General features: G+C 52.3%; 1 protein-coding gene across 13 annotated transcripts in view; it reads right to left on the bottom strand.

Annotated features, from left to right (window-relative positions):
- Positions 1–300: 300 nt before the first annotated feature.
- The window catches only part of LOC136787943 (uncharacterized), a 43,184-nt gene continuing 17,038 nt past the window's right edge, over positions 301–26,446 (bottom strand). The window contains exons 1-10 of one of the 13 annotated variants that reach the window (XR_010826990.1): positions 22,710–24,041; positions 21,948–22,111; positions 20,895–21,030; positions 18,647–18,709; positions 18,315–18,446; positions 14,490–14,564; positions 14,118–14,183; positions 13,609–13,680; positions 13,241–13,312; positions 301–740 (exon numbers count right to left, since the gene is read on the bottom strand). Coding sequence is in view for 5 of the 13 variants with exons in the window: in XM_066985377.1 (XP_066841478.1) it covers positions 10,776–10,931; positions 14,118–14,183; positions 14,490–14,564; positions 18,315–18,446; positions 18,647–18,709; positions 20,895–20,897 (495 nt within the window). In the remaining 8 variants the exon portion in view is untranslated. Of the gene's footprint in view, positions 741–4,689; positions 10,932–13,240; positions 13,313–13,353; positions 14,184–14,489; positions 14,565–17,110; positions 18,447–18,646; positions 18,710–19,182; positions 21,031–21,947; positions 22,112–22,256; positions 24,126–26,026; positions 26,165–26,446 lie in introns of those variants that run through there. The other 12 variants (XR_010826995.1, XM_066985377.1, XM_066985379.1 and 9 more) reach the window with 12 other exon arrangements.

The following is a 26,446-nucleotide window of genomic DNA, read 5'->3' on the forward strand; positions in this document are numbered from 1 at the left end:
CAGCCATCCTCAGGGAGCCACTCCTGCCTTCCTCTGCAACACTTGCTGCCTACTGACACTCTTGGGTTTGGCTGCTGACATGAGCTGCAAGAGCGGGTACCAGGGCAAGAACCTGCACACGCATGCTGGTTCTGGTTGGTGACAGCGGATGACCAAGAAACAGCCTTTACCTGGTGGGGCAGTTGACTTCACTGGCTCTGTCCTTTTGCCAGGGAGCGGCAGCGTGCGACCGCTTCCTCGCCAAAGCACCTCCTTCGGCACAGTCTCTCTAACCAGCTCTTTAGAAAGAAAGCAGGACAGTGTGACTACAAGGAACTGCTCCTCCTTGAACCATATTCTGGGCACAGCTGCAAGCACACACCAGTTGCTGCTGGCTGGATACCAATGTTTGCACGGAACAGCTCGGACCACTTATGGTAGTGCTGGGCTAGCAGCTGCCCCTGGGACACGGCGTGACCCACAAGCGGCAGCAGAGGCTCTCGGCCTTCTCTGGCGCTCACCAGTGCCTGCCAGGTGTGAAATTGAGTGTCTCCGCTCTGATCCATCCCTTCCTGCTGTGCAGGTTACGGTGTGTCCACACATGGATTTAGAACCTCAGCCTCCCAAGTCTTATGGCGGACAGAGTGAAATATACCCACCAGGTGCTGCCTTCTCGAAGTACTTTCTGATTTTCCCTGTGATGTGAGAGGACCTCAGGGAAGGTTTTACTCTTTCAGCTTTATCCTTTGCTCTTAGAGGACCTGAACAGAAAGTAGGAAGTTAACTTTGGCACCAGTGCAATTTGGAGAAGCAGGGCTTCGTTTGTGAAGTCAGTGAAATGACTTCCCACCCCTGGGATACCAGCTGGGCTCCAGCGCAGGAAGCAGCCGAGGATCTGGCAAAGCCCTCCCTGGAGACAATTCTGCAACCAAAGACCCGTGAGAAGTTTCTGTCACATCGACACCTACATCAGTAGCTCTATGGCAGTGCCCTGTTTGCACTGGGTCAGGGCATCACTCTGGGCCTCAGCTCACAGGAGGGGTCCCGTTTCCCATCGTCTGCTCAGTGGGCTTCTGACGGCCTCGTTCCCCCAAGAGCAAGGTTCCAAAATCCCTGGGAACTGGGTGCGCTGGGAGGTGACCCCTCTCTAGCCACAGCCACAGAGCTTTGTGAGCGTCTCTCCGCTGCACTGCTCTCACATGCTGTCACAGCCCGGGGAAGACAGCCATCCTCAGGGAGCCACTCCTGCCTTCCTCTGCAACACTTGCTGCCTACTGACACTCTTGGGTTTGGCTGCTGACATGAGCTGCAAGAGCGGGTACCAGGGCAAGAACCTGCACACGCATGCTGGTTCTGGTTGGTGACAGCGGATGACCAAGAAACAGCCTTTACCTGGTGGGGCAGTTGCCTGTGTTGCCCCTGTAATTTTGCCAGGGAGTGGCAGCTTGCGACCGCTTCCTCGCCAAAGCACCTCCTTCGGCACAGTCTCTCTAACCAGCTCTTTAGAAAGAAAGCAGGACAGTGTGACTACAAGGAACTGCTCCTCCTTGAACCATATTCTGGGCACAGCTGCAAGCACACACCATGCTGCTGGCTGGATACCAATGTTTGCACGGAACAGCTCGGACCACTTATGGTAGTGCTGGGCTAGCAGCTGCCCCTGGGACACGGCGTGACCCACAAGCGGCAGCAGAGGCTCTCGGCCTTCTCTGAGGCTCACCACTGCCTGCCAGGTGTGAAATTGAGTGTCTCCGCTCTGATCCATCCCTTCCTGCTGTGCAGGTTACGGTGTGTCCACACATGGATTTAGAACCTCAGCTTCCCAAGTCTTATGGCGGACAGAGTGAAATATACCCACCAGGTGCTGCCTCCTCTAACTCCTTTATGATATCCTCTATGATGTCAGGGGATGTTGGGGAAGATTTTCTTATTTCAGCATTGTCCTTCGCTGTTAGAGGACCTGAACAGAAAGTAGGAAGTTAACTTTGGCACCAGTGCAATTTGGAGGACCAGGGCTTCGTTTGTGAAGTCAGTGAAATGACTTCCCACCCCTGGGATACCAGCTGGGCTCCAGCGCAGGAAGCAGCCGAGGGTCTGGCAAAGCCCTCCCTGGGGACACTTCTGCAACCAAAGCCCCGTGAGAAGTTTCTGTCCCAGCGCCATCTACATCAATAGCTCAGTAGGAGAGCATACCAGGGCTCGTGCCTTGACAGGGCACACACACGTGCCGGTCTATACCCTCCCACCTGCAGAGATGCCTGGCTGACGTTTGGGCTTTGAGCTGGCAGCTCTCAAAGGAAGTCAAAAGCCACAACTTAATCAAGGCCATCTCCCAGAGCTTCAGTCCTGGAACCCATCTGGGAGCCTGGATCACCTTCGCCTTCGGTCCCATCTGTAAACACAAGTGGAGTCCCTCCTGTTGGGACCTCTTAAGTTGGTGGACCTCTTCAGAGAGTTTCTCCACAGCTGAGACACAGGCCTTTAGGGAAGAGGAGAGATTTCCTTCGTACTGCCGGAGTATTTTAGTCACTTCATTCACTGTGGGATTCTCCTCCGTTTTCCAGGCTAGTATTGCCAATGAGTTGGCATATGATGATGGGGAACTCTGTACAAACTTCCGCCACATGGGTAGTGTACACCGGACTGCATCTGGATCTGCGGATGTTTGTGCGTCGTCTAGGTCCTTATAAATTACTTCCCGTACGGCCAATTCCCTCAGGTACTGAATTCCCTTCTCCATGGTGGTCCATTTGCTTGGTAAACATACAAGTTCTTCCTTGAAGGGATACCTTTCCTTCACAGCTGACAGGAGACGCCTCCAGAGGCTGCGAGATTGTGCTCCATCTCCAATTGCTTTGTCAATGCATGCGTCCCTAGCAAGGGATCCCAGCCGCCTGGCTTCCTTGCCCTCCAATTCCACATAATTGGCTCCCGTGTCCCAGCACCGGAGCAGCCAGGTGACAAGCTGCTCGCCTATACAGCGACCAAAATCTTTTCGCACATCTCGTAGCTCACGCTGGTATAGAGTCCGGGTAGTTACTGTTGATTTTCCGACATCCTCATCCTCATCTTCAGTCTCCTGCACCTTTGATGGCTGGTATGGAGTCCGGGTAGTTACTGTTGATTTTTCGCCATCCTCATCCTCATCTTCAGTCTCCTGCACCTTTGATGGCCCAGCCTCGTCCTCACTACGCCCAGACTTAGCAGAAGACTGTCTGCGTTTTAAACGACCTGAGCCTCTATACCATTTTTTCACCTTGTCTACAGGGGCAACTTGCACTGCTACAGCTCGTTTCTCTGACCCAGACACAGGGTCTGCCACAGGGGTTGGAATACCCTCTGCGGGGTCAACTTGCACTGCTACAGCTCGTTTCTCTGACCCAGCCACAGGAGTGGGAGCAGCTGCACGAGCTGGGGCAGCTGCAGGAGCTGGAGCGGCTGCAGGGGCTGGAGCTGGAGCGGCTGCAGGAGCTGGAGCTGGAGCGGCTGCAGGAGCTGGAGCGGCTGCAGGAGCTGGAGCTGGAGCGGCTGCAGGAGCTGCAGCTGGAGCGGCTGCAGGAGCTGGAGCTGGAGCGGCTGCAGGAGCTGGAGCTGGAGCGGCTGCAGGAGCCGGAACGGCTGCAGGAGCCGGAACGGCTGCAGGAGCTGGAGCGGCTGCAGGAGCTGGAGCCGGAGCGGCTGCAGGAGCTGGAGCCGGAGCGGCTGCAGGAGCTGGAGCGGCTGCAGGAGCTGGAGCTGGAGCGGCTGCAGGAGCTGGAGCTGGAGCGGCTGCAGGAGCTGGAGCTGGAGTGGCTGCAGGAGCCGGAACAGCTGCAGGAGCTGGAGCGGCTGCAGGAGCTGGAGCTGGAGCGGCTGCAGGAGCTGGAACTGGAACGGCTGCAGGAGCTGGAGCGGCTGCAGGAGCTGGAGCTGGAGCGGCTGCAGGAGCTGGAGCTGGAGCGGCTGCAGGAGCTGGAGCTGGAGCGGCTGCAGGAGCTGGAGCTGGAGCGGCTGCAGGAGCTGGAGCGGCTGCAGGAGCCGGAACGGCTGCAGGAGCTGGAGCCGGAGCGGCTGCAGGAGCTGCAGCTGGAGCGGCTGCAGGAGCTGCAGCTGGAGCGGCTGCAGGAGCTGCAGCTGGAGCGGCTGCAGGAGCTGGAGCTAGGTTGCTAATAGCATCAATTGCAGCTCGATAGGCACAAGCCAGACCCCAGCACGCTACAGTGATTTGTGTCACTTTGGAACTGCCAGAGTCATGACACCTTTTTTTCAAGCATTCTGCCAGCTTTTTAGGATTTTGCAGTTGTTCAGGGGTGAATGTCCAAAACACTGGAGGTGACCACTGCTCTAGAAACCTGCCCATATCCTCCCACACTCCCTGCCACTCGCAACTACCCCGCCTCAAGACAGATCTCCGGATGAGATTCCTAAGTAGTTGTTTAACCCTCCACAAAATCTGAAGCGCATTCAGGAGACATAACAACAAGAGCAGGCTGGTCTGAGTATCCCAAGGATATTCAACATCTCGGAGAACCACCGTAACTAACTCGGGGGATAAGAGGGTGGTGGTGAAGGAGAAAGGGAGAGTGAACAGGTAGGGAAACATGTCTTCCCCTGTCCCCTTCACAGATTGGCTCCCTAACGAAAACAGGCAATAGGTGTAATTGCTAATAGTTTCCGAGATATGGGTTCCAAAGTAGAGAGTCGACGTCAGTGCTGAGTACAAATACCAGGTTAAAGTCGTGACCAGATATTTCATCATTTCATAAGCCATTGCTACACCGCACAGTACCATAACAATCTTAAACCAGGGCCCGGAAAGGATAAACAGTGCAACAGGGAGCACATACAGAAAGTAACGCACCATAAAACTCAATTTGGAATACAGGTACAGCAGACTGGAGATTAAGGCAATCAACATCGTGACTAGCAACTATTAAGCAGGTCCAATACTTATACCAATTTTAGTTTAACACACTCTGGTCAGATTTGTCGATATCTCAACCCTTCGGGCCCCACGTTGGGTGCCAAAAGGACTGTTGTGGTTTAACCCGGCTGGCAGCTAAACACCACACAGCCGTTCGCTCACCCTCCCCCCTCCCTCTCTGGGATGGGGGAGAGAAACGGGAAAGTGAAGCCTGTGAGTTGAGATAAAGACAGTTTATTAAGACTGGAAAATAATAATAACAATAATAATAATAATAGTGATAATGGTAATAGTATGAACAATAATAATGTGTAAGAAAACAAGTGATGCACAATGGGATTGCTCACCACCCGCTGACCGATGCCCAGCCTATTCCCGAGCAGCCGGCCCCCCACCCCGGCCAGCCACCCCTATATATTGTTTAGCATGACGTCAGATGGTATGGAATACCCCTTTGGCCAGTTTGGGTCAGCTGTCCTGGGTCTGTCCCCTCCCAGCTCCTGCTGCACCCCCAGCCTGCTCGCTGGCAGGACAGAGCGAGAAGCCGAAAAGTCCTTGGCCTGGTGTAAACACTGCTCTGCAACAATTAAAACATCAGCATGTTATCAGCGCTCTTCTCATCCTAATCCAAAACATAGCACCCTACCAGCTACTATGAGCTACTTAACTCTGTCCTAACTGGAACCAGGACACCTTGCTTTGCCTACGGCTGTCCCTGGCTCTGCTCTTGCTGCGGAAGGGCCAAGCTTCGCTAAGACCAGCAACAGAAAAATGGGCTCCAGAACAGAATGCCCAGGAATTAGAGGCCACCTAAAGCACTGGACAGCAGAAATTTCAGAAGAGTCTGGTCAAAAACTAACTGCTCACTTCACAATACGCTAACGACAACTGCTTCCTGGCTGGCAGCAGCCACATAATAATGTTGACAAAGATACGGTAACGAATTTGGGAGGGGGAGAGGAGGAGAGGGAGCGGGGGAACAACAACTCACTGATTTTTCTGCCTCCAACGCCGGATAAGCACGCACGCAGCACACAACTATCAAAAACAGGAGGGGAGCCGAGAATGCCACAGTGCCTGCTATGCAGGAACTTAGGAAATATTGGCGCTTCGCAGTGTTTGCATTGTTCTCCCCATCCACGCCTGCAAGAACAATTGTGGACATTGCTGTGTCCTGCGCACTACTGGTAATCTCACCGGAGGTCTGACATTGCCAGGAAGTGTTCTGTTTCATTTGGTTAGCATCTTTGAGCAAGTGAAAATCCTCAGGCCGCAATGCTTCCTGAGGTTCAGCAGAAGCTGGGGAATCTGCCAAAGGCACTGCAACTCAAGGCACTCTGGAGCCTCCCTTTTGCCTCTCAGCTTTGTTTTCCCTCCATCCTTTGTTTCCCCTGCCATAATGCTGAGGGCCCAGTGTCTCAGGTTTGCTCCCCCAGCTCTTTGGAGTTCTAAAAGGTCTTAGGCGCTTGCCCACCTTCGCTGCTCGAGGCACACTCGGAGCCTTAGGGACAAAACTGAACAAAATTCGGGAGCCCAGGAGTGCCAGTGAGGCAGTGCCCCATCTGCACTGGGTCAGGGCATCACTCTGGGCCTCAGCTCACAGGAGGGGTCCCGTTTCCCATCGTCTGCTCAGTGGGCTTCTGACGGCCTCGTTCCCCCAAGAGCAAGGTTCCAAAATCCCTGGCAACTGGGTGCGCTGGGAGGTGACCCCTCTCTAGCCACAGCCACAGAGCTTTGTGAGCGTCTCTCCGCTGCACTGCTCTCACATGCTGTCACAGCCCGGGGAAGACAGCCATCCTCAGGGAGCCACTCCTGCCTTCCTCTGCAACACTTGCTGCCTACTGACACTCTTGGGTTTGGCTGCTGACATGAGCTGCAAGAGCGGGTACCAGGGCAAGAACCTGCACACGCATGCTGGTTCTGGTTGGTGACAGCGGATGACCAAGAAACAGCCTTTACCTGGTGGGGCAGTTGCCTGTGTTGCCCCTGTAATTTTGCCAGGGAGTGGCAGCTTGCGACCGCTTCCTCGCCAAAGCACCTCCTTCGGCACAGTCTCTCTAACCAGCTCTTTAGAAAGAAAGCAGGACAGTGTGACTACAAGGAACTGCTCCTCCTTGAACCATATTCTGGGCACAGCTGCAAGCACACACCAGTTGCTGCTGGCTGGATACCAATGTTTGCACGGAACAGCTCGGACCACTTATGGTAGTGCTGGGCTAGCAGCTGCCCCTGGGACACGGCGTGACCCACAAGCGGCAGCAGAGGCTCTCGGCCTTCTCTGGCGCTCACCAGTGCCTGCTAGGTGTGAAATTGAGTGTCTCCGCTCTGATCCATCCCTTCCTGCTGTGCAGGTTACGGTGTGTCCACACATGGATTTAGAACCTCAGCTTCCCAAGTCTTATGGCGGACAGAGTGAAATATACCCACCAGGTGCTGCCTCCTCTAACTCCTTTATGATCTCCTCTACGATGTCAGGGGATGTTGGGGAAGATTTTCTTATTTCAGCATTGTCCTTCGCTGTTAGAGGACCTGAACAGAAAGTAGGAAGTTAACTTTGGCACCAGTGCAATTTGGAGGACCAGGGCTTCGTTTGTGAAGTCAGTGAAATGACTTCCCACCCCTGGGATACCAGCTGGGCTCCAGCGCAGGAAGCAGCCGAGGGTCTGGCAAAGCCCTCCCTGGGGACACTTCTGCAACCAAAGCCCCGTGAGAAGTTTCTGTCCCAGCGCCATCTACATCAATAGCTCAGTAGGAGAGCATACCAGGGCTCGTGCCTTGACAGGGCACACACACGTGCCGGTCTATACCCTCCCACCTGCAGAGATGCCTGGCTGACGTTTGGGCTTTGAGCTGGCAGCTCTCAAAGGAAGTCAAAAGCCACAACTTAATCAAGGCCATCTCCCAGAGCTTCAGTCCTGGAACCCATCTGGGAGCCTGGATCACCTTCGCCTTCGGTCCCATCTGTAAACACAAGTGGAGTCCCTCCTGTTGGGACCTCTTAAGTTGGTGGACCTCTTCAGAGAGTTTCTCCACAGCTGAGACACAGGCCTTTAGGGAAGAGGAGAGATTTCCTTCGTACTGCCGGAGTATTTTAGTCACTTCATTCACTGTGGGATTCTCCTCCGTTTTCCAGGCTAGTATTGCCAATGAGTTGGCATATGATGATGGGGAACTCTGTACAAACTTCCGCCACATGGGTAGTGTACACCGGACTGCATCTGGATCTGCGGATGTTTGTGCGTCGTCTAGGTCCTTATAAATTACTTCCCGTACGGCCAATTCCCTCAGGTACTGAATTCCCTTCTCCATGGTGGTCCATTTGCTTGGTAAACATACAAGTTCTTCCTTGAAGGGATACCTTTCCTTCACAGCTGACAGGAGACGCCTCCAGAGGCTGCGAGATTGTGCTCCATCTCCAATTGCTTTGTCAATGCATGCGTCCCTAGCAAGGGATCCCAGCCGCCTGGCTTCCTTGCCCTCCAATTCCACATAATTGGCTCCCGTGTCCCAGCACCGGAGCAGCCAGGTGACAAGCTGCTCGCCTATACAGCGACCAAAATCTTTTCGCACATCTCGTAGCTCACGCTGGTATAGAGTCCGGGTAGTTACTGTTGATTTTCCGACATCCTCATCCTCATCTTCAGTCTCCTGCACCTTTGATGGCTGGTATGGAGTCCGGGTAGTTACTGTTGATTTTTCGCCATCCTCATCCTCATCTTCAGTCTCCTGCACCTTTGATGGCCCAGCCTCGTCCTCACTACGCCCAGACTTAGCAGAAGACTGTCTGCGTTTTAAACGACCTGAGCCTCTATACCATTTTTTCACCTTGTCTACAGGGGCAACTTGCACTGCTACAGCTCGTTTCTCTGACCCAGACACAGGGTCTGCCACAGGGGTTGGAATACCCTCTGCGGGGTCAACTTGCACTGCTACAGCTCGTTTCTCTGACCCAGCCACAGGAGTGGGAGCAGCTGCACGAGCTGGGGCAGCTGCAGGAGCTGGAGCGGCTGCAGGGGCTGGAGCTGGAGCGGCTGCAGGAGCTGGAGCTGGAGCGGCTGCAGGAGCTGGAGCGGCTGCAGGAGCTGGAGCTGGAGCGGCTGCAGGAGCTGCAGCTGGAGCGGCTGCAGGAGCTGGAGCTGGAGCGGCTGCAGGAGCTGGAGCTGGAGCGGCTGCAGGAGCCGGAACGGCTGCAGGAGCCGGAACGGCTGCAGGAGCTGGAGCGGCTGCAGGAGCTGGAGCCGGAGCGGCTGCAGGAGCTGGAGCCGGAGCGGCTGCAGGAGCTGGAGCGGCTGCAGGAGCTGGAGCTGGAGCGGCTGCAGGAGCTGGAGCTGGAGCGGCTGCAGGAGCTGGAGCTGGAGTGGCTGCAGGAGCCGGAACAGCTGCAGGAGCTGGAGCGGCTGCAGGAGCTGGAGCTGGAGCGGCTGCAGGAGCTGGAACTGGAACGGCTGCAGGAGCTGGAGCGGCTGCAGGAGCTGGAGCTGGAGCGGCTGCAGGAGCTGGAGCTGGAGCGGCTGCAGGAGCTGGAGCTGGAGCGGCTGCAGGAGCTGGAGCTGGAGCGGCTGCAGGAGCTGGAGCGGCTGCAGGAGCCGGAACGGCTGCAGGAGCTGGAGCTGGAGCAGCTGCAGGAGCTGCAGCTGGAGCGGCTGCAGGAGCTGCAGCTGGAGCGGCTGCAGGAGCTGCAGCTGGAGCGGCTGCAGGAGCTGGAGCTAGGTTGCTAATAGCATCAATTGCAGCTCGATAGGCACAAGCCAGACCCCAGCACGCTACAGTGATTTGTGTCACTTTGGAACTGCCAGAGTCATGACACCTTTTTTTCAAGCATTCTGCCAGCTTTTTAGGATTTTGCAGTTGTTCAGGGGTGAATGTCCAAAACACTGGAGGTGACCACTGCTCTAGAAACCTGCCCATATCCTCCCACACTCCCTGCCACTCGCAACTACCCCGCCTCAAGACAGATCTCCGGATGAGATTCCTAAGTAGTTGTTTAACCCTCCACAAAATCTGAAGCGCATTCAGGAGACATAACAACAAGAGCAGGCTGGTCTGAGTATCCCAAGGATATTCAACATCTCGGAGAACCACCGTAACTAACTCGGGGGATAAGAGGGTGGTGGTGAAGGAGAAAGGGAGAGTGAACAGGTAGGGAAACATGTCTTCCCCTGTCCCCTTCACAGATTGGCTCCCTAACGAAAACAGGCAATAGGTGTAATTGCTAATAGTTTCCGAGATATGGGTTCCAAAGTATAGAGTCGACGTCAGTGCTGAGTACAAATACCAGGTTAAAGTCGTGACCAGATATTTCATCATTTCATAAGCCATTGCTACACCGCACAGTACCATAACAATCTTAAACCAGGGCCCGGAAAGGATAAACAGTGCAACAGGGAGCACATACAGAAAGTAACGCACCATAAAACTCAATTTGGAATACAGGTACAGCAGACTGGAGATTAAGGCAATCAACATCGTGACTAGCAACTATTAAGCAGGTCCAATACTTATACCAATTTTAGTTTAACACACTCTGGTCAGATTTGTCGATATCTCAACCCTTCGGGCCCCACGTTGGGTGCCAAAAGGACTGTTGTGGTTTAACCCGGCTGGCAGCTAAACACCACACAGCCGTTCGCTCACCCTCCCCCCTCCCTCTCTGGGATGGGGGAGAGAAACGGGAAAGTGAAGCCTGTGAGTTGAGATAAAGACAGTTTATTAAGACTGGAAAATAATAATAACAATAATAATAATAATAGTGATAATGGTAATAGTATGAACAATAATAATGTGTAAGAAAACAAGTGATGCACAATGGGATTGCTCACCACCCGCTGACCGATGCCCAGCCTATTCCCGAGCAGCCGGCCCCCCACCCCGGCCAGCCACCCCTATATATTGTTTAGCATGACGTCAGATGGTATGGAATACCCCTTTGGCCAGTTTGGGTCAGCTGTCCTGGGTCTGTCCCCTCCCAGCTCCTGCTGCACCCCCAGCCTGCTCGCTGGCAGGACAGAGCGAGAAGCCGAAAAGTCCTTGGCCTGGTGTAAACACTGCTCTGCAACAATTAAAACATCAGCATGTTATCAGCGCTCTTCTCATCCTAATCCAAAACATAGCACCCTACCAGCTACTATGAGCTACTTAACTCTGTCCTAACTGGAACCAGGACACCTTGCTTTGCCTACGGCTGTCCCTGGCTCTGCTCTTGCTGCGGAAGGGCCAAGCTTCGCTAAGACCAGCAACAGAAAAATGGGCTCCAGAACAGAATGCCCAGGAATTAGAGGCCACCTAAAGCACTGGACAGCAGAAATTTCAGAAGAGTCTGGTCAAAAACTAACTGCTCACTTCACAATACGCTAACGACAACTGCTTCCTGGCTGGCAGCAGCCACATAATAACGTTGACAAAGATACGGTAACGAATTTGGGAGGGGGAGAGGAGGAGAGGGAGCGGGGGAACAACAACTCACTGATTTTTCTGCCTCCAACGCCGGATAAGCACGCACGCAGCACACAACTATCAAAAACAGGAGGGGAGCCGAGAATGCCACAGTGCCTGCTATGCAGGAACTTAGGAAATATTGGCGCTTCACAGTGTTTGCATTGTTCTCCCCATCCACGCCTGCAAGAACAATTGTGGACATTGCTGTGTCCTGCGCACTACTGGTAATCTCACCGGAGGTCTGACATTGCCAGGAAGTGTTCTGTTTCATTTGGTTAGCATCTTTGAGCAAGTGAAAATCCTCAGGCCGCAATGCTTCCTGAGGTTCAGCAGAAGCTGGGGAATCTGCCAAAGGCACTGCAACTCAAGGCACTCTGGAGCCTCCCTTTTGCCTCTCAGCTTTGTTTTCCCTCCATCCTTTGTTTCCCCTGCCATAATGCTGAGGGCCCAGTGTCTCAGGTTTGCTCCCCCAGCTCTTTGGAGTTCTAAAAGGTCTTAGGCGCTTGCCCACCTTCGCTGCTCGAGGCACACTCGGAGCCTTAGGGACAAAACTGAACAAAATTCGGGAGCCCAGGAGTGCCAGTGAGGCAGTGCCCCATCTGCACTGGGTCAGGGCATCACTCTGGGCCTCAGCTCACAGGAGGGGTCCCGTTTCCCATCGTCTGCTCAGTGGGCTTCTGACGGCCTCGTTCCCCCAAGAGCAAGGTTCCAAAATCCCTGGCAACTGGGTGCGCTGGGAGGTGACCCCTCTCTAGCCACAGCCACAGAGCTTTGTGAGCGTCTCTCCGCTGCACTGCTCTCACATGCTGTCACAGCCCGGGGAAGACAGCCATCCTCAGGGAGCCACTCCTGCCTTCCTCTGCAACACTTGCTGCCTACTGACACTCTTGGGTTTGGCTGCTGACATGAGCTGCAAGAGCGGGTACCAGGGCAAGAACCTGCACACGCATGCTGGTTCTGGTTGGTGACAGCGGATGACCAAGAAACAGCCTTTACCTGGTGGGGCAGTTGCCTGTGTTGCCCCTGTAATTTTGCCAGGGAGTGGCAGCTTGCGACCGCTTCCTCGCCAAAGCACCTCCTTCGGCACAGTCTCTCTAACCAGCTCTTTAGAAAGAAAGCAGGACAGTGTGACTACAAGGAACTGCTCCTCCTTGAACCATATTCTGGGCACAGCTGCAAGCACACACCATGCTGCTGGCTGGATACCAATGTTTGCACGGAACAGCTCGGACCACTTATGGTAGTGCTGGGCTAGCAGCTGCCCCTGGGACACGGCGTGACCCACAAGCGGCAGCAGAGGCTCTCGGCCTTCTCTGAGGCTCACCACTGCCTGCCAGGTGTGAAATTGAGTGTCTCCGCTCTGATCCATCCCTTCCTGCTGTGCAGGTTACGGTGTGTCCACACATGGATTTAGAACCTCAGCTTCCCAAGTCTTATGGCGGACAGAGTGAAATATACCCACCAGGTGCTGCCTCCTCTAACTCCTTTATGATCTCCTCTACGATGTCAGGGGATGTTGGGGAAGATTTTCTTATTTCAGCATTGTCCTTCGCTGTTAGAGGACCTGAACAGAAAGTAGGAAGTTAACTTTGGCACCAGTGCAATTTGGAGGACCAGGGCTTCGTTTGTGAAGTCAGTGAAATGACTTCCCACCCCTGGGATACCAGCTGGGCTCCAGCGCAGGAAGCAGCCGAGGGTCTGGCAAAGCCCTCCCTGGGGACACTTCTGCAACCAAAGCCCCGTGAGAAGTTTCTGTCCCAGCGCCATCTACATCAATAGCTCAGTAGGAGAGCATACCAGGGCTCGTGCCTTGACAGGGCACACACACGTGCCGGTCTATACCCTCCCACCTGCAGAGATGCCTGGCTGACGTTTGGGCTTTGAGCTGGCAGCTCTCAAAGGAAGTCAAAAGCCACAACTTACCCAGGCCATCTCCCAGAGCTTCAGTCCTGGAACCCATCTGGGAGCCTGGATCACCTTCGCCTTCGGTCCCATCTGTAAACACAAGTGGAGTCCCTCCTGTGAACTACGCCAACATACTCCTGACCAGAGTGACAGAGAATGCGGTTCAAAGAGGGGACTGCTCCACGGCACTCGTCTCTCCCTGCCACTCCAGAGCATCTTGCAAACAGTTGCTGGGTGCCTGCAGTGGCACCGTGCTGGTACAAACTAAGCGTGCGTGGAGCTGCCCGGAGAAGGGCCCTCCCCGTGCCCACCCCAGGTCTCAACTCAAGCGCAAGGTGCCTGCTGGCTCTGCAGCACCTAGATGCTCCTGCCTTCCGCTGACTTACCTGGCAGATTAACCTGAGGCTCGTGGTCCACATCAGGCTGAGGTGTCGAGTAGCCAGAGCCTACGAGAACTGCTGCAATCAAGCACAGAAGAGAAACATTCCCCGTGCATGGTGTGATCTACCTCTTCCTTAGTGACCTGCAGCGACTGGAGGGGGCTCAGGCAAGGATGTGGGACCCAGACACGAGCCAGGATTTCCAAAGCCGCAAAGGGGCCTGCTGAGCTGGAGGCTCCCTCTTGGCCTCTTCCCAAATCCTCTCTCCAGGCTGTGCGCAACACCCCGCAGGGACCACGCCGCCAAAGATGTGGCCCCTCAGGTGTTTCTTACGGGAAGATCTCTGCTGGACACAAAGGAAGACCCCACTGCAGGGGGAGCGTGCAGACCCCGGGAAAAATGATCATCCATGTTTGTCATGGAGAAGCCCCCTGGCCAGTGAGCAGCTGAACCCTTGCTGAGCTAGCTCAACAAACCCTTAACAAACAGCAAGGAAATGAACACGGACAACTTACCACCTGTGGGACCCATACTGGCAGGCTCAGGAGCAGGATTCCATGGAGGCACTTGACCAGTACTGCCTGTGGGCACAAGTGGGATCAGACACAGGTAAGGGGAGCTTCCATTGCCTCTTGGGGCCTGCCTCTTCCTCAGTGACCGGGAGGCACTGGCTGGGGCTCAGGTAATGACATGGCCCAAACAGGAAGAAAAGCCTGGGTTCTTCCCTCTCTGTGGAGAGGGGCAGGGGTGGCATCTCTCCAAGTGAAGAAATATTCAGGGCTCATTTGTGCAAGCCCCCTCACGGCACAAACGCGCTTGGAAGACCCTGAATAAACTATTACAGCCCATTAGCCATCTTCCTTCAAGGAAGCACACTCGCAACGTACCTCGGGGATCCTCCTGAGGCTCCAAACCATGATCCAGCTGAGAAGCTGGATATCGAGAGCCAACACCGTCATCATCTAAAATCAAGCAGAGATGAGAGACGTTGCCATGGCATGCTGTGCTCTCCCTCTTCCCCAGCACCCTGCAGTGACTGAGGGGGCTGAGGCAATGTCACGGGACAAAGATGCAGGTGGAAATTTCCCAAGAGGGGCCAGCGGCCTCAGCCCCACAGGGGCTCAGACCCGGGCTTCTCGGCCCCAGCGCCGCTCCCGGCCCCCCCGGCAGGAAACAACCCCGCAGCAGCCACGGCCCCACCGTGCCACCCTGCGGGGCTTCTGCCTCCTGCCTGCCCCCTGCCCGCGGTGCCCGCCCGGCCCTGCTGCCATCCCGTCCCCGTCCCCTCCATCCATACGCGTGCCGCGCAGCACCATGCCGCCCAGGGTTTGGTGTTGGCCCCGGCCCTGCCCACCCACCTGCTCCCGGTGGTCGCCATGGCGCAGCCTGGGCACCCCGGGCACACAGGGCCACCAGCAGGAGGAAGAGGACGCAGGCAGGGGCCGTGGCTCCCCACACTCGCACCATGCTTCCACCACCGCCGCTGCAGCTGGTGCTGCTGTCAGGACCGGTGCGGAGCAATGCCTGTCAGTCCCAGCAGTCCCCAGATGAGCATCTGCCTTGCCACCCTTTAATGTTGGTGTTGGGTTTTGTTTTTGTTTTGAAACATATGATGCAGGTTATGGTAAACCTTCAGGTAAACCACAGATCAATAGGGAAGAAGTCCCACACGAGGGAAGGCCGTGCTTTTCTTCCAGGCAATGGCGCATGCTTTCATGCTGCATTCGACAAAGAAGCTCTCTCCATTTTGCGCAGTGGCAACAGGCACGACTGCAACACACGCACGTGTAGGCAGCACCTGCAGGTCCCAAACCCTTAACCAATTTTTAGATAGCACCAATTTTTTATGTAGTGGCTTTCCCTTCATCCATAACCCCTTTTTTCCTTTCTTTATATCGGGTGGCTCTCCTCCATTGCTCTCTCGGTCATTTTCCTCCCCAGTGTCTGAGCAGGCACTGGGAATCGTTTCCAGAGGAAGGGTACTGCTGAAGCTACAACATTTACTCTCGGGAAAAAGAGAGTATGTAAAAGAATACATACTTCCTTTCTTTTTTCCTTTTTTTTTTAAAAAAAACATCTCTGAAATCAACGCTGCGGCCTGGCAGCAAATAACTATGGGAGTAATGATGATTCCTCATCCTCACTGTAACGTTGTAGTTAATCTCATAAAGAAGCAATTTCCCCAGGCAGTGGCCATTTGAGATGGGAAGGGGCAGTAAGAGGAAGTTTTCCTTAGACTAGCTCTTCCCCCAGAACACCTCGCCATCCAGCAACAAATTCAGTTCACCTGCTCCGCCTGATCAGTCAAACGCGCGTCCGACTCCAGCAGTGGTTCTGACGTGGTTCGAGAATCACCTATCCACAGAATATCTCGGGTTTGTACACTCGAATAACGCAGTCTTTTCCAAATAAGGCCCAGAGCTCACACTCCGAGTGCAGCCTAACAGCACCAGAGGGCCGGTAGGCTAAACATTCCCATCCTGGCAACAGTACCGACCCGGGCAACAGTAAGCATCCCTTCTGCACTTTCCTCGTGAACATCAGCATAAGGAAACAGAGACCTCCTCGACCCAAGGTTTAAGAAACAAACACAACGGTCACCCAAGCAGGTTGTTTCCAGCAAACTAACGGAGAAATTAAGGTGACAACCGGGTGCATCCAGAGTTAGTCAGATCCTGAGGGCAGCTCCTTTGGGAAACGGAGGAGCAGCGCGCCAGATGACGGCTACCTTACAGCACACCCCTCAGAGGCACTGCTACGAAAGGAAGGCAGAAGGTTGGAACTCAATAACTCGCAAGGCGCCCGTTAAGGGGGAAGCTTTAATTTCCTCAGCAGAACCTCCTCCCTGAAGGCCGCCCAGGGACTCTTTGCTTCCCTCGGGAGACGGCAGGGACGGGGCAGGGCGGTGGGACGGACGGCCCAAAAGGCCTGAGGAAGGGCTGAGGAGCGGGAGGGAAGGGCAGGGCGAGGGCAAGGGCAAGGGCGGCCCTGGGCCTGACAGGGCACCTTGGGCCTAACCCCGGGCAGCAGCTCCCCGTCTCACAGGGCCCGGGGGGGGCTGCCTGTAACAGGAGATGCGGGCAGGTAAATTTTACAAGCACTGCATCACAAATACCCTGCAACACCTGAACTACTCACTGGGACAGCATCCTTCCTCACCTCCTGAAAGCTCCAGCTGGCAAACCAAGGACAAAATGAAAGGCGGATGTGGAGGACCTCGTAAGATACTATTTTGTTCCCTGTGTGCCCACTGCTGGTGACACGTAATGCCTCCTGTTCCCAAACCACATCGGCACGTTACATCTTTACTACATGCTGAAAGGAACTCAGCAACTTGAACACAACTTAGAATTCCCCATCCCGGCAGCAGGCTGTACAGCTGAAGCTGCTTTAGCCAATAAAGTGTGTCATGCTGCCCCTCAAAGGTTTCTTCCTGGGAACGTCTGCTGTGACACTCCTGACGTATTACTTCTCGGAATGGCAGAACTGCGCTGGGTAGGCCCCACAGCAAGACTCGTATTTCTGTCCTTCCCTTTCAGGAAAGGATCTCCCACCTTGAATTTACTAATTTTCATGATGGTGATACACAAATTGAAGTTTTGAAAAACTGAATGTTGATTAACAGATTTCTAGCACAGCCTGTGCATCAAAATTCATTTCTCTCCATTCAGGTAATCTTAGTTTCTGAGTTACAGTTACAGTCAATTTTTTTTTTTTTTTGTGCTCAGAAAAACGAGGGGACTGGTTGTCCCAAGTCAGCCAGGGAACTGATCTTTGGTCGATGCACCAAGCAACTCAGCTCTCCTGGGGAAACTTAAATAGAACAGACAGATCTCCAGATGGATAAAAAAAATAAATCAAGTGATAAAAACCCAACCGACACATCTGATACCCCAGCTTATTGAACAGCACAAGGGTTTAATCTACAGGCTCTGTCCAAAGCAGCAAGAAGTGACAGATTTAATCCAAACCAGTTGCCCGCTCTCACTCTCTGATCTGGAGACGTTATTGGACAGGCATGCGTAGCAGTAACACTTGTAAACGCTGGGTTACTGCACCACAGCCCCAAATCCCTCACGGGCCCACTAAGATACTTTTACTGATTGATCCACAATAAACACTCCCAAAAAGATTCTCAACAAGTTAAACCCCGTTTAGAAAGAATCTGAGGAACCTGTCACTGCAGCAACAAAGGGCTGCAATTGTATGCAAAATCTCCAACACCCTCCTTAGCACCCTGCTAGCTCAAGGACCGTGTGGGGCTTCCGTGCCCTGAACGAGTCCACCCTGGCCGCATAATGCAGATGTAATGTTCGAGAAAGCACATACCGTTAGCGAAACTTATCAGATCCACAGCAAAAAGAAAAGGAAGTCCACAAAGGAAGGACTTTTGACCTCAGCATGCAACCCCAGTTACAAATAACTTCCTATCTACCAGCGGGCCGCGTTCCCCTGGCACTCAGTCACTCCGCAGCACGGCAGCCACCTTTGTTCTAAGGATGGCAAATTCTAGTTAGAAACGCTCTGTAGAAGAGTGATGTTGTCCCCTTTTAACATGAGCCGGCCTGCAGCACAGAGAAGGGAAAGAGGGGATTAGAGAGAGCCCAGAACCTGAGAATAATCTCGCGTTTTCAGAAAGTATTTCCTGTGGTTGAGCAGGGTTTTGCCCATCACGGTTGGTACCTCTCAGTGCTGCTACCTAGAAGGCTCACCCAGGCAGGTTTCAGACCGCGCGTCGCTCGGGTTGCACAGACACACGACACACCCAGCTGTTTCCTTGATTTTGTCTTGGAGTGAATCTCCTCTGCGTCGTCCAGCACCAAATTCATGTACTCGTCAAAGCCCTAGAAATCAGCAACAGTGGCAATTAGTTCAGCAACAACACAAACCATCGTCAGCTTTGCTGACCCAGGCTGGACAATGAAGACTAATTGTTAGCGATTTTTTTTTTCCCTTGTGCTAGCTTCTCTTGACAAGAAAAAATAGGATTGTGAATGAGGGAAAACAAACTAACGACGTAACGCGGGGTCGTGCTGATACTCACGATGATGCAGCCTTCTATCCACATGTTCACTTGCTCGGAAAGCCACACCTGGATCCTCGACCTCTGCAGAATGAAGGAGGAGAGTAAATAGGCACACAAACACCGCGAGTAGTTCTGTTCTCTCTCATGTGTTCAGAAATACCCGCTAACCATAGCCGCTAGAGCTCCCAAACACTCCAAGGAGCAACTCTCAGGGGCACTTTCAATTAACAGTCTGACATTTTAGAGTGTTATAGGACCGGGTGAATACTACACGTTTGCTGAAGAACACGTTTCCAGTCACAAGGGAACACTCCTGCACGCCCGGCTGCACGATCCCACTCCCGTTAACACGAGGGGGCAACGCCGCGCTGCGCAGCAGCTCCTTGTACCCACCAGCACGCCGCACAGCTCTCCATTCCCCACAAACCTGCCCCGAGCAACCGGTGAGAGCCGAAAACTCAGCGAGGGGGATCCCCGGACCCTCCCCGCTCCCCCCACCCCTCCCCCAAATCCCCATCCCCATCCCCTCCCCGTCCTCTCCCTGCGCTACTCACGCTCTGCAGGTAGCAGAAGATGAGGTTCTGCGGCGCTGCGTGAAGGGCTCAGCACGGGGACAAGAGCTCCAGGCCCGGAACAAGGCCTCAAGGCCCGGGCCGAGACCCCTGAGGCCCGGGCCGCCCCCCACCCGCTCCCCCGTCGCCCCCCGGCCGCAGGAAGGCTACGATGGGCTGCACCATCACCGTCTGCACCTTCTGGCCCTGCCCGCGCTACGCCGCGGCTACCGCCGCCTCGCTGCTCCCGCCGCCCCTGCTCTGCCGCCGCCGGAAGCCGCTGAGGCCGGGCGGGAGCGCGCAAGGGACGCTGGGATTCTGGCGGACCGCGGGGGGCCGCTCTAGCAGGCCGGGAGGACCGCGTCTCTATGGTCGCAGGCAGGTGGTCTCCCAGACACCATAAAGACACATGTAGCCAGCGTCCAAGACCACATACAAACCGTCTGTGCTACGAATGCTGCCCTGGATGCCACACAGCTGGCGGATCTTGTTGGCCAGAGCTTTGTGGCTACCTCCACATACAGATTTAGTTTGGGATCCTCTCCTCAGATCGCTTCAGGGTAGGTACCTGACAGCTTTGGCCAATGTTCTCGGGTACGTAACCTGAAGGGGTCTGCGGACCGAATCCACAAGCCCCTCTCTCTCTGGAAGAGGCCCAAAAAGAGGGCTCTACATCCTGCTTCCAGACTGGTCTTTCTCAGAGCATTAATGACTTCCAAACAGGTTAAAATAAGCAGTAGAAATCACACTTTCTGCATCAGCTTTCAGCGTAAAGTCACTTTGCTCTATCAAGTAAGATCTAATTAAAACAGATCAGAGAAACACAACTCCTTCAAGCACCCCCCCATTCATTTCTGCAAGCCTCATTGAAACAAAGGGGAGGAGAAGCAGGTCATTCATTCAGGTTTTATTTAAGGTTTCAGTTTTGCTTTCTAAATGGCTGAGCTGACCCCAACAAACCGGGCACTACCGGAGAGTTACACCAAGGCAGTACAAAGAAAGAGAAACACGTTTTCCAGCTGATTTTAAAACAGAAAAGGCCCTTGCAATTTCCCAGCAGGACAAGACACACAGACACCTGGCAGCAGGTCAGATTAGCTCCAGCTCACTTAGCATGGGTTGTTCCTCAAAGACATAAGCCTCAGACCTCACTCTGAGCACCCCTTCATTGCACAGGAGCCCCCCGCTCCTTTCTGCTCCCAAACAGGATGCCTCAATCCAGCGCAGGCTGCTCCAGCACCCTCCAAATTCCCTCAGCAGGTGGGAAACTGAGCTTTTACCTTTTGCTTCCACCTACCCCAGCACCCATCTTCTTCCTCAGAGCAACACCATCCTCTGTTGCCCTCCCACCCCTTTCCTGGGGGCATCCATTTCGGCTGCAAGTTTCCATCCAGCCCCCGCCGGCATCGCTGTTCTGCCACCACCAGCGGCAGCTCCCTGCTTCTCCAAGACCCCAGCCTTGATTCTGAGGGCTGTCATTAGCAGCAAACCATGAGATCCGCCCTAGGACATTATCTTTACGCTCAATCCAGTGTGTTTACAACCCCAAAATACATCCACATGTTCTCTATTACTGTCAAAATAAGCCATTGAAAAGTCTCCGTATTTTATGCTAGGGAGACAAACAGATTCAGCCTTCACCTTTGACAGCTCCCATACGAAAGATGCTGGGGAATCTGTAAGCTCGTAATTAAGAAAGGCGTTCAGATACGTACCATTCTTCTTGGCCACAGAGGAAAATTTTTAAGTCAGACACTTGTGCTAACAGCTCTCTGTAGTGACCAGAAAGTGCTGGAAGAGGCTATCCAAAAGCTGCCACCAGTGCTGAAGCTGGGCGATGCCCAGATGAACCTAAGAGTAGAGAAAAGGATCCATCTCTCAGAAAAAAATATATACCTCATTCTCCTAAGCTAACTAAATTTTATTTATGTTTTTAAGATTTCTGAGAACGTGAAAACATGATGTGTCTGTTAACTTGGAATTGGGGCTAGGTACAAAGTAGCAAGTCAAACTCTTTCGCATCATAGGCAGGTAAAAAATAAAATAAAACCGATGACATGTCTACAGTCACTGTAGATATATTAAATAGGTATATTAAAATGTAGGTATATTATTAAATAGGTATATTAAATATGTAGGTATATTAAAATATATTTTAAAATGCTACCAAATCAGTTCTTTAGTTGGAAGTTGTGTTCAAATCCCAGCAGAAAAGATGTTCTCAGAAAAAAAAAGGAATTATTATGTCAGACACTTGTGCTAACAGCTCTCTGTAGTGACCAGAAAGTGCTGTAAAAGGCTATGCAGCAGCTGCCACCAGTGCTGGAGCTGAGCGATGCCCAGATGAACCTAAGAGTAGAGAAAAGGATCTATCTCTGGACAAAAAAATGCATCTCATTCTCCTAAACTAACTACATTCTTTTATTTATCTTTTTATTTAAGATTTCTGAGACCATGAAAACACGATGCGTCTGTTAACTTGGAACTGGGGCTAGGCACACAGTAGCAAGTCAACTTCTTTCGCATCGCAGGATGGTAAAATAAAAACAGGAGAAGGTGACAGGGCTACAGCCGCTGTCTTACAGCTTCCCAGTGCACAGCTCTCAGTCCTTACCAAACCAGTAAGGACCAATTCACAGTTGAAGTCAATGAGACAGAAGCACATCATGAGCTTAAGGATATGGAGAAATAGTCACTCCTGCAGATTGCTTTCCAATAGGCAACAGAGAATCCAGGAGAGTAACTTAAACACAAGTCACCCTTTTTACCATTTTTCCTCCTGCAGAAAAATAAGCTGACGGATTTGCTCGCAGGTAGGGCACATCTGCATTACCACTCCCATCTCAAAGCGGTGCCAAGGATGGAGCGCGAAGGGAAGGCGAAGGGAAGTCAGCAACACTCAGTACATTCATGGATCAGGTTTAATCCTATGCTGTCAAAAAAAGGCAATTGATGGGTCAGTAAGACCAGAGCCACATTAGATTTTAGACCTAGTGAGATCTAGCCCATCATTCCTTCCCATCTACCCCACGCATGGCATTTGAGACTTGCACAGAAAATAAAACCAAACTCCTCACCAAAGAGAATTATCCGAGGGTAGTGGCCTTCCCTTTCCCGATCTCCACCCCAGCCCCGAGCAGAGGAGCTCATCAAGAGATCAGGTTCCCCCCAGGGCTGGCAGCTTTGCTGCTCTGCCCAAGGAATTCATCTTGCGAGGGGAAACTCTCCATATTACATGAAGATGAAGAATGTACACAAGGGGAGGAAGGCAGAAGATTTGGCAATGGACTTCAGACGTTACAGCCTCACGTCAGACAGTGGCCACCCTGTAGCCTGAAGGATGGGAGAAGACACCAAAAAAGACAAATATATGTATATGTTTCAATCACAAGCCCAGGGCAGGGAGGAAAGGACTGATCCAGCAGCAGGTCTCAGCAAGAAGCAGGAATGAGTTTCTGTGCAACACAAGTGCTTTGGGGAGAGGAGAACTGGATTAAACTCACCCTGGAAATGACCAAAGCGATACGTACAGAGAAAGCAAGATCTTTTATCCGTTCCCTCTGTGTGCAGTTACTCCTCTTCAGAGCCACTCGCTATCCCACAGGACCACAGAAGCTTGTATCACTTAATGCATCACTTGTAAGCACCCAGTGACGATAACATGAAAACCCCTCCCATCCGACAGAATCGTCTGGTGACAGTGAATTCTCCAACCCTCCCTCAGTCCCGAGTTAAGAAATGCGGCAGTCCTTTTATTAAAAATCAGGATACAGTTCAACACGACGCCAGTGTTTACACCCAATCTCTCTAGTAGTTCCAGGGTTGCTGTTGTTTTACGCATCATTAGCAACCAAAGGAGTCAGTAGCATAAAGATATCAGTTCACTCGCTCATTTCAAAACAACAAAAAAATGAATGCCCCTATGCTTCCAAGAAAACACTGTCCGTGATCAGGTTGTTTTCTGTTGGCCTTGGTCTAAGAAGCAAGAGTTTTCAACATCATCTTGCAGGCAGACCTTATCTTCATAAGAGCAATTGTTCTGTTTGCTTTCTCTCACAGGGCAGGTCTCCACGAAGCCTGACAGCACTAATAAAATAACCCTAAAAGAAATCCCAGTTGATTTTTCCTGTGATTCTTCTAGAATATCAGAACTCTTTGAAAGCTGTTTGATTACTTGAGTTGAAACTAAAGTGTGCGGGGAAGGACCTTGATTCACACAATTTGGCAAAAAGATCACGAGTTGTCCAACAGCTGCAAGAAGCACACACAGGCTTTCTCTTTGCTCCCTGGAAGCATCCAGCGGTGCTGCCGGAGGGCTGCATGGTCCTGCCCTCGTTCCCCTTCCAGTTGTTTTAGCTGTTCCGATTGCTGCTGCCTGCTTCCTTCCCTCCTCAAGTCATCCGAAGCAGAGAGCAGCCTCAGTGCTGGAAGAGCAGCTTGGCAGAAGCAGGAAGAGTCCAGCCAGCAGAAGATTTAATTTATTAAGATAAACATGGTCTAAAGGCTCCACATTATCTTTAAAAATAAACACAGTAAGAAATACAAGAACAAACTGGCTTTGCTACGGGTAGGTCAGGTTCAGATGTTCTCAGAAGATCTTCCCAGCCATAAAATATACCCTTCCCCTACCGTGCCCATCAAGGAGGATGGAAAGACAGTTCACTACGCAAGATCAGCAGCGTACCTGTTGCGTGCCCTCCCACATTCAGCAAACGATACATCTGCTACCCTTCAAGGCAGATCAAAGTTCTAAGAACACCCCTGTGAAGGAGGAGCAGGAGGGGACAGGGACAGGTAATTCGGTTTCTGTAGGGAACATCTAAAAGGCTTGACACGACGGCTGTGCTGGCTCCCCCGCTTTAATGGCTGTTCTTTGCTGCTTCTTTAGCAGCAATAATCAGAGGAGTGAGACTAGAAAGAGGCTTTGCAATTTTCAGGAACTGGTGCTAGGAAGAGGAAAAAGGAAAAAAAAAGGTTACATTTCTCAGAACACGTCCCAAAAGCCTGGTGTTTACACAAAATATCAGGACCTAGACCTGTATGAACTCCAACAACCTCCAAGCAGGTGAAACAAAAAAGACACGATGAGCAAGAAAGTTCACCGTGACTTTTGGGCCTCACCTGAACTGATAAAGAGCTTTGCACCCAACACATCCTAATTTCTCCAAAGTTTATACACTCCCAAGACCAAGCAAGTTCTCCCAGGAAATAAATTCATGCAAAATCTGCAGGGAAATTCTTTGTGGAAGGGAGGTGTAAGTAAAAGCAACCTGTGCAGTTCCAAAACATTGCACAGGGCTTCCTGAAGCAATCATCTCTCCATTCTTTCTTTCCTGTCACCACAGATCTGCTGAAAACATTGCCTTGGCCTTCTAAAGCTATTAGAAATTTTCAGAACAGCTGGGACTGAGGAGCACAGCAGGGAATTCACAACAGGACCAGTCAGGCCATCTCCTATACCAGGTGCTCTGTTCTGTTAAACAATATGGATTATCCAGCATGCAACAAGCAGTAGGTGGTGTCACAAAGTGCTTCTTGCAGGACATGTGGAGTTTGTTTCGGGGGCAAGGTTTAAAACACAACATCTGGAACAGAGGAAGGAGTTTTCCCTGTGTTCAGGGTTAAGTGGAAAGCTTGCAATACTCCAGCCTCGCAGAGGAAGTCTAGGTTGAGGACAGAGACTGACACAAGACAGCTAATCAGACGAGTGAAGGCCTGAAGCCCACAAGCTGTTCTGAAAACCCAAAATAATTAAGTCCCCCAGGACTTCTGAGCACCAGAAGGGATCAACCACCCAATCTGAACACACTTCAGAGGTGGAAAAATCCGAGGCCAAAAGGTAAAGGCAGGCAGAAATGCTGCAGTCCCAATGTTCTCCTGCCCCAAGGGACACAGCACTGCTGCTCTCTGATACTCTGGAGTTGGCAAGTCCAGGAGAAAAAGTCAGCTTTCATCTACTGCCATTCTTTCTGCCGCTGATTAATGCTTCTTTAGAGTCTCAGAACGGCAGCAGCACTCCCAAAGCTGAACCCAGTAAACAAACTAAAGGAAAGAAAGGAACACCAAAAAAGAGACAACTGTCTCACAGGTGAGGTCTGAGGGCCCCATCATCACAGATTTATTTTACAAAGAGCTGAAGCACATTTTCCACCCCCGTGGGAGGTTTGACAAAAGGAAACACATGAACACTCCTCATCTGTGTTGGTAAAAAGCCTGGCAGCTTCGTCCTTCACTTTCACCAGGAGTCCAGACAAAGACACCAGGTTTTCAGTGAAATAACTGAGGATTTCTCACAAGCTTGGTTCCATCACCTCTGCAGGAAGAGCTGTATCTGGCAAAATGTGTTCACGCCAAACTGCTGCAGTTAGTGCAAGACGTGCCCCTTCCAAAAAGCTTTGGGAACTCTCCCCCAGAAGGGAGACAACCAGAGCATTCGATAGCTGGAAGCCCTCCTGTTATCCAAATGGGAACAAGCATGGCCAGACCGCAACACCACAGCCAGATGTTAGGGTGAGCTGCGTGCAGAAGCCACGGGAATTAAGGGGCTCAGCAGTTGGCAGGCTCGGGGCACGGCAATTATTTGAGGTTGGTTACAGAACACGCTGCACAGCTGCTGCCAGTAGCAAGTACAGCACAAAAAGGAAAGTACTCTGTAAACGCTTCGGTATGGATTTGGGGTTTTTTGGTTGGTTCGTTTTGGGTTTTTTTGTTCGTTTCTTCATGGTAAATCATCTCTGCTGTGCTTGTGACTTCAGATGACGCAGTATTTAAGACCCCAAATGACATTTCTCCGCGTGCCTATTCTCACTCTAGAATGCTGAATTCCGTCCTGTTCCCCAGCACTTACCTGGAGCAGCTCTTTTGCAGAACCTCTTTTTTCCACGTCCATTTCAAGACAGCGATTTAAGAAGTCTCGGAATATGGGTGAAAGCTTTTCTGGATTCTGCAGTTCCGGAGTCCCGTTAGTAGCAATGAGATACAGGGCCTAAAGCAAAGCAAGCACCAAAGAAACAGGAGGTTACGAAGGTCAGACTCCAGCTGCGGTTCACAGAGGCACCCATTTTTCCTCTCCCTCCCCACAGTTCAATGGGGAAAAACAAAACCAAAACAAAAACCCTTATCAGGGTGACGAAGAAATGCTTAAGTTTCAGCAAAGAGAAGAGCTGCCGGCCTTATTTTTATGTGGATGGGATCCAATCCTTTCTTGCTTTACCCTCGTAATCTGGGTTTGGATCCTGCAGCCCTCTCAAGGGATTAAGAGGACAAA

The sequence above is a fragment of the Anser cygnoides genome, chromosome 31 (genome assembly GCF_040182565.1).
Source record: "Anser cygnoides isolate HZ-2024a breed goose chromosome 31, Taihu_goose_T2T_genome, whole genome shotgun sequence".
Lineage (NCBI taxonomy): Eukaryota > Metazoa > Chordata > Aves > Anseriformes > Anatidae > Anser > Anser cygnoides.